The 7,844-nt window shown below is 44.7% G+C and overlaps 1 protein-coding gene across 1 annotated transcript in view; it reads left to right on the forward strand.

Annotated features, from left to right (window-relative positions):
- The window catches only part of DSCAM (Down syndrome cell adhesion molecule), a 237,084-nt gene that overhangs the window by 214,854 nt on the left and 14,386 nt on the right, over window positions 1-7,844 (forward strand). The window contains exon 24 of the mRNA XM_008577256.1: window positions 202-504. Coding sequence (XP_008575478.1) covers window positions 202-504 — 303 coding nt within the window. The remainder of the gene's footprint in view (window positions 1-201; window positions 505-7,844) is intronic.

Genomic DNA, 7,844 nt, shown 5'->3' on the forward strand with positions numbered 1-7,844 from the left:
AATTTGGTTGAAACAAGGTTTCCCTGAGCCCAATGTGCTGAGGTTTAGAAAGCTTGCCTCACAGTGACAGGAGCAAAATCCTCTGACACGGAGCCAAGGCACCTGCTGGGTGATCTGAGAGAGACAGCCAGAAAGGTCATCCAGGTGGTTCAAACTTAGGACGATGAGTCATCCGTCTTGTTTTCTTTTTTCACGGTGTAGATCGAGCAAGAAGCAGCATGGTCTCCACAGAAAGTGCCTCCTCCACTTACGAAGAACTGGCCAGGGCCTACGAGCACGCCAAGATGGAAGAGCAGCTGAGGCACGCTAAGTTCACCATCACAGAGTGCTTCATATCAGACACGTCGTCCGAGCAGCTGACTGCAGGGACCAACGAGTACACGGACAGCCTGACCTCCAGCACCCCTTCAGAATCGGGGATCTGCAGATTCACTGCATCTCCCCCCAAACCTCAGGATGGAGGACGAGTGACGAACATGGCGGTTCCAAAGGCACATCGGCCAGGTGAGAGTTGCTGCATGACAACCATCCCAAAGCTGGTTGGCTTAAAACAGGAGAAATTGTTTCTTTTGTTCTTGAATCTGAAATTTTGTCAGGGCCCAGTGAGGACCACAAGCTAGGGAGGCTCAACGGGTGCTGGGGAATCCATTCCAAAATGGTTTGCTCACCAGGCAAGCTCATGCTGGCTGCATCCTCTCTATGTGGGTCTCTCCATGAGGTCGCTAGAGCTTCCTCATAGCATGGCAGCTGGGTGCTAGGGCAAGTGTCCCCAGAGATGGACTGTGGGAAAAGCCAGTGTCTGAAGGCTAGGCCTGGAAACTGACACGACATCATCTCTGCCCTATGCTATTGCTCAAGTGGTCACAGAGCCCACAGAGACCAGATCCGAGAGGAGACACCCCCTGCTTGACAAGAAGGGTGTGAAAAATGGAGGGCTGTATTTTAAACTGCTGCACTGAGGGCTCTTGAAAGGAGAGAAGTCTTACCAGTAGCCAGTGTTTTGGACTTGATTTACTCAAGGTGACCGTAACTGGCTAATGTCAGGTCAAACAGCAGTTTGGTCTTGACCTTGAGCATTTGTGGATAGTTGGGGTTTGTGGATGAGAGCTGCAGATTCGAAGGTCTGCAGGGCCTGGTAGATAATGTACACACGTGCAGCATTGTGGGAGCTGGCTAAAAGTAGTGATGAGAACAGGGACGATTAAGGAGCTCACGGACTATCTAAAGGAAAAAGATTTGCAAGCTCCTGCCAACTCACCCCAAGTGGAAGTGAGGGCAAGTATGGGCTCGTGTTTTAAGAGAAGCCAGAGATCTTGGTTTTATATAGAAACTCACAGTTTTTAAATGTTGGCTCAGGTATTTGCAAACCGTTGTACAGGGCAAATAAACCACATCTGCGGTGTGAATCCAACCTATGGTGTCCAGTTGTAGTTTTCATCTGGAAAATCACCTGTTCTTTTTCACCCCGAAATGGCTGCCTGTAGACTTTCCTTCATGGACTGGCCTATCCAATCTTAATTCAGTTTTATTTCTCTTTTTACCCATTTCCTGAACCACTGTACTGGTTCCATTTCAAAAACTTGTCTTCACTTTTGAATAACTGCAATTCCCTTGGGTTTTATGGCATAAGGCCCAGCTGAAATGAGCCTTATAAATGCATAAAAATACATAAAATAAGAGTCATATATCCAGCAAATAAGTTTCCATACTGACTCGAGATTCACACCTACAACAAAGAATGATGGCTTCATTTATTTTCATTCCGTCTGCCTCCTCAGGGGAAAGGACAAGCTGTTATTTGTGGGCGTTTTTATTTCAAGTATTTTTTGTGGTTGGCATTTATCTGCAAGGCAAATGCAAAAAATTATGGATAAATGCCATAGCTTTTTGTGGCTTGAAGGTGAGCAGGGCAGGAGAGAGGAAAATGAGCCTGTAGGCATGCTGTTCAGCCATGCCCGGCTTCAGTTGCCACATCTGTAAAATGGGCATAACCCTGGTTCCTGCATAGTGAGTTTGTGTAAGATGCACATAGCACACGCGGGCAGAGCGGTTAGCAGAGAGGTGCTCAGCATATCAGTTCTTGTCTCTGTTGTGGTTTTGTTGATGTGGTTGTTAGAATCCCCCACAGTGACTCAAGATGTGCTGCTGCCCGTTTTCCTTCCTGCCTCTAATTTCCTTCGGTGGCCACTGAGGTCCTGGGATGAACCACCTCACTGGTATGTCACCCAGTTAAGTGCTTTATGCTCTAAAGCCAGCACGGCAGCATCTCCCCTTCATGACTGACCTGCGGCAGAGGATGAGCTTCTAGGCTTCTTTAAATAATGAGAGGCTTGAAGTTTCTTTCTGATGCCATGTTGTTCATACTGTCAAATTAGTATCTTTTTAAAAGTTTAAACTTTGTTCATGACAATGTTGACTGGATCCATTAGAGCAACTGAAAAATCACAATTAAGTGACTATCATCCTAACATACTATTTAGAATAGAATGGTTTTATGACTTTAGGTGTGAATACTTTCTTAAACCAACACAAGTTCTAATGTCTACAAACTCTGTTTCTTCTTCCTTAGAAGACTATTATCATTGAACACTTGGTATGCTTTACAAAAATATTTCCTCCTTTGGAAGACTTTCTGTTACACTTTTATAATGCAACTAAATGAACACTGGGCACAAAAAACAAGGTTGCAGTTTTATTCTGCTGACTCAAGGCTGTGTCGAAACTAGCAGCTCCTAGAACTGTGTTTTTAAACCATATTTTTTACCTTCATGTCCTCTTGCTTCTAGATGCTACCAGTCATTATCTGTTTCTGTTACGGTCTTCCAAACCTCTGGATACCTTTCTCCTCCCCATTAGCTTTTCTTCTTTTTGCTGATTCTTCCCCCCTGCCTTACCTTTTTTTTTTTTTTTTTGTCTTTCTTCAGTACTAATAATTATGATCCCAAATTTTTAAATTCTTTATAAATTGGGATCAAGTTACATGAATTTGGCTAGATCATGGCTCCAGAAAAATAAGAAACATGTCTTAGTTATTTTCATATTTCTCTCCCAGGGTTTGCAGATATTTGTTGGGCACATAGTGTTCAAGAAGTATTTTTAAATGAATTAATGGTATTGAATATATACACCTAGCACTTGTTTGGCGCATACTAGGTGCTTCATAAATGTTATTAAATCAATGGCTATATCACAGTTGTGATAATGACAAAACTGACCCATTGGTTAATATATTTCAGTTATTAGAAATTATTGGTCAAATACAAGAAGATATTTAAGTCTACCCGATATTCCAGCATTCCTTTAAACAAAGTGACTTATTTTCTCTTCTTGCCCTTAACAAATCAAAAGGAAATCTCTTCCACAGAGGACCAGGTGCTCCCCATGAATCGTGGATAGCTGTACACAAGACAGGCATCAGAATCCAGCTTTAGATTTTTAATAATACCTAAATTTTGAGTTTGCCTCATTTTTAGGGCTTATGCATTTTAAGTAAAAGCAATTGTGTGATTTTTTTTTCAATAAGGGATGACTACTTTTATTTTTAAAAACAAACAGAACTCTCTTTCTCTAAAAAATAGCTGGAAAATTTGACAGCTTTTTTCCTCTAGGTCAAGGTGGATTCCAATACTTTGATTACAGTACCTATGCTTGGTTTCAGGTAGCATTTTGAGCCAGTTTCTAACATTCTTGGATTACTGCTGCTTCTTTATTCATGATGTTTATCCTATGCAGTCAAGAGAAGCCATCACGTGAAGCTTATTAAATCAACTTAAAGCTTCAAATACGGAGCCTACTACAGCCTGGCCTGCCAGCAGCAGGGGACACGCGGCCTCTTTAGATCTAGCATTCACACTCTCTGGGGCCCCTGTCTTGAATGCACACCAGCCGCTCCTGTGATGAATGCTTTTGATATGAATGCTTTTGAAGTTTTCCGTCTGGAAATAGCCACTGCCTGCCACCAATTTGCTGATTCTCTGAATAACCAGTTATTTGAAGCAGTTATCAGATTTTAACTTTCATATCTATTCATCCCATACACTACTCTCTGCGGAATGTGTTTAACCAATGAGAGTGAGCACCCTCAGCCCACTGAGAGGCCCCGCGCCCTCACCTGCAGGGCCCTCACCTGCAGGGCCCTCACCTGCAAAGTCTGCCTCTGTACAGGTTGGTGCTGTTCTGACTAAGGCTGCCTTCTTCTCAGTTGTCATTCTGATCATACTCTTTTCTTTCTCTGAAGTCTGCATGTCTCCCGTGTTGGCTCTTAAATCAAAATCGGACTCCAGAAAACTTCAATGCCAAATAATCCCCCACCTCCACCTTCACACTACCTGCACGACTCTCGCCATCTGAAGGCTGAGCTCTGCTCCCGACAGGGAAACTGGCTCAGACTGCTGCTCCCACCTAACAGCCAAGGCCTTGCTCTTCATCCTTGCAAGCAGTGTGTCTCCCTCCTCTTTCTCCTCCTTCTCACTTTTCTTCCCCTTCCTTCTCCTCTTCTCTCCTCCTCCTCCTCTCCCGTCCTCTCCCCCATTCTCCACTTTGGGGCTACTGGGGCCCCAGGCCTTAGGGCTTGCATCCTGTCCCTTTCTTNACACTGAGGGTTGCGATCCGTTGCCGGTCACGAAAAAAGACAAAAAAAGGAAAAAAAATAATAATAAATAAATAAATGGCTGTATCACAGTTGTGATAATGACAAAACTGACCCATTGGTTAATATATTTCAATTATTAGAAATTATTAGTCAAATACAAGAAGATATTTAAGTCTACCCGATATTCCAGCATTCCTTTAAACAAAGTGACTTATTTTCTCTTCTTGCCCTTAACAAATCAAAAGGAAATCTCTTCCACAGAGGACTGGGTGCTCCCCATGAATCGGGGATAGCTGTACACAAGACAGGCATCAGAATCCAGCTTTAGATTTTTAATAATACCTAAATTTTGAGTTTGCCTCATTTTTAGGGCTTATGCATTTTAAGTAAAAGCAATTGTGTGATTTTTTTTTTCAATAAGGGATGACTACTTTTATTTTTAAAAACAAACAGAACAAATGAACAGAACTCTCTTTCTCTAAAAAATAGCTGGAAAATTCGACAGCTTTTTTCCTCTAGGTCAAGATGTATTCCAATACTTTGATTACAGTACCTATGCTTGGTTTCAGGTAGCATTTTGAGCCAGTTTCNATAGCCACTGCCTGCCACCAATTTGCTGACTCTCTGAATAACCAGTTATTTGAAGCAGTTATCAGATTTTAACTTTCATATCCATTCATCCCATACACTACTCTCTGCCGAATGTGTTTAACCAATGAGAGTGAGCACCCTCAGCCCACTGAGAGGCCCCGCGCCCTCACCTGCAGGGCCCTCACCTGCAGGGCCCTCACCTGCAAAGTCTGCCTCTGTACAGGTTGGTGCTGTTCTGACTAAGGCTGCCTTCTTCTCAGTTGTCGTTCTGATCATACTCTTTTCTTTCTCTGAAGTATGCATGTCTCCCGTGTTGGCTCTTAAATCAAAATCAGACTCCAGAAAACTTCAATGCCAAATAATCCCCCACCTCCACCTTCACACTACCTGCACGACTCTCGCCATCTGAAGGCTGAGCTCTGCTCCCGACAGGGAAACTGGCTCAGACTGCTGCTCCCACCTAACAGCCAAGGCCTTTCTCTTCATCCTTTCAAGCAGTGTGTCTCCCTCCTCTTTCTCCTCCTTCTCACTTTTCTTCCCCTTCCTTCTCCTCTTCTCTCCTCCTCCTCCTCTCCCGTCCTCTCCCCCATTCTCCACTTTGGGGCTACTGGGGCCCCAGGCCTTAGGGCTTGCATCCTGTCCCTTTCTTTTACACATCACTAAAATTCAGTGTTGAAGTTTCTATCATGAATATTATTCTAAAAGCTATGGAAAGTGTTTCCTCTCAAGTGAAGTACCTTTGATGCCTACATGTGTGTGTGGGCACACACACGCACATATACTGTGCATATACATGCACAGATGCATGGGCACATGTGCACACATGCATGAGTACATGCATACATGCATACCACATAGGCACACAATGCACGTGCACACACAACGCACACACACTTAGTGCACATGCACACACACAAAGCACACACTTAATGTACAGACACACACCCAATGCATGCACATACACACGATGCACACTGAATTTCTCTGGGCTCCACCTTTCTAAACAATGTCCTGCTTCCCTTTCTTCCTTGGGCATGGCCTGGCCTACACTGAGTGCTCACTCAATAACTTGCTGTGTTTGAGGAGCTGGGGATACAGTGGTAGATAAAACCCACAAAGACCACACCTTGAAGGAGCTTACGTTACTGGAAGGGAGACACACACTAATTAAGTAAACAAAGAAGAGAAGTAAATCTGGTCGGGGGTAAACCCTAGCAGGGAGGTGCTTGGAAAGAATGGTCAGGGAAGACTTCTTGAGGAAAAAAGATGCAAGTGATTTGGTGGAAAGAAGCCAGCAAAGATCCTACAGGCCAGCAGTCCAGGCAGGGAGAAGAGGAAGAGAAAGGCCCGGAAATAGAAATGAGCTTGACATTCACAGTGGGGATCAGGAGATCCCTCTGAACTGCCAGATGTGTGCAGACTTTCGAATACTCCTATAGAATGTGAAGTGCAAAGAACCCTGGAGCCCTCAAAGCCTCTGCTACTGCTATTCACACCCACCCTGTGTGGGCCTAAATATTCCCGTGCGCTCTTCCGTGCTCCCTGCTCAAAACCCACATCTCTCTGATGAGAATTTGCAATTTCAGCTTCCTGAGGGCTCTCCTGTAATTTTAGTCTGCTCTCAGTGGATGTCCCTCGAACCCATAAAGCGATGGTAGGACTTTTTCTGAGCAGTCCCAGGCTTGGCAGTCTGAGCCCTTTTGCCTGTAATAAAAGCTTAGCACACAGGTCCATGGGGTCTTTTGCAGACACCTCCCTCCACCTGTGCCTCCCCCACTGGTTTCAGGGGGCACCTCCTGTGGCCTTGGCCTCCTACCTTGTCACGTGCTCTGGCTGGTTTATCGCAGCACTGCTGTTGCTCGGGCTGCTGTCTATCCTCTTGTTCCAGAACATGTGTTCCTTTTGTTCTGTCTTTCCTCTGACTTCTCAGCCCCTTAGATGGCTCACTGTTTTTCTCAGCTGGCTTATTAGGGTTCGCTTCCAGTTGCCGGGGAGTCCTAGGCTGTGTCAGTCCCTCAGGAGGTGAAGAGGAGGCCCATACCCTGATAGACCACTGATGTAGAGGCAGGAGGGCCACCTGTGTCCTGCCGAGTGACCTGCTGCAGACGACAAACAAGAAGTCTCTCCACAGGGACTGAAAGCTCACTGCATCTCCATGTGGACATTGTTAAGACACAAACATATGACCCTCATTTATTCAGCCCACACTGATAGATTATCTTCTGTGTAAAAGAGACTGGGTCTTATCCTAAGACATAAACGTGTTCATATATTAAATTAACACTCCCCGTAGTCTCATTTGTTTATCAGAACAGCATGTAGTATCAGAAACAGCAGACAAAGGGTCCTGAAGACACAAGACAGGAAAATACTGAGGAAGCCCAAGAAATAAGGCAAAACCCAGTTTATGGAAGACAGGCACCCCCACACACGCCCTCTACATACACACATACACACGTATACACACACATACATGCACAGACACACACACCCTCTATACATACATGCATGCACATACATATAAACATGCACACACATACACACACATATACACACACCCACACACGTATACACACATATCCATATACACATACACAAACGCGCACCCCTACACACAGCCCAGGGAGATGTTGTGATAAGCCAAAGCAACACGAAGACCCAG

This window comes from Galeopterus variegatus, unplaced genomic scaffold (assembly GCF_000696425.1).
Source record: "Galeopterus variegatus unplaced genomic scaffold, G_variegatus-3.0.2 Scaffold1470, whole genome shotgun sequence".
Taxonomy (NCBI): Eukaryota; Metazoa; Chordata; class Mammalia; order Dermoptera; family Cynocephalidae; genus Galeopterus; species Galeopterus variegatus.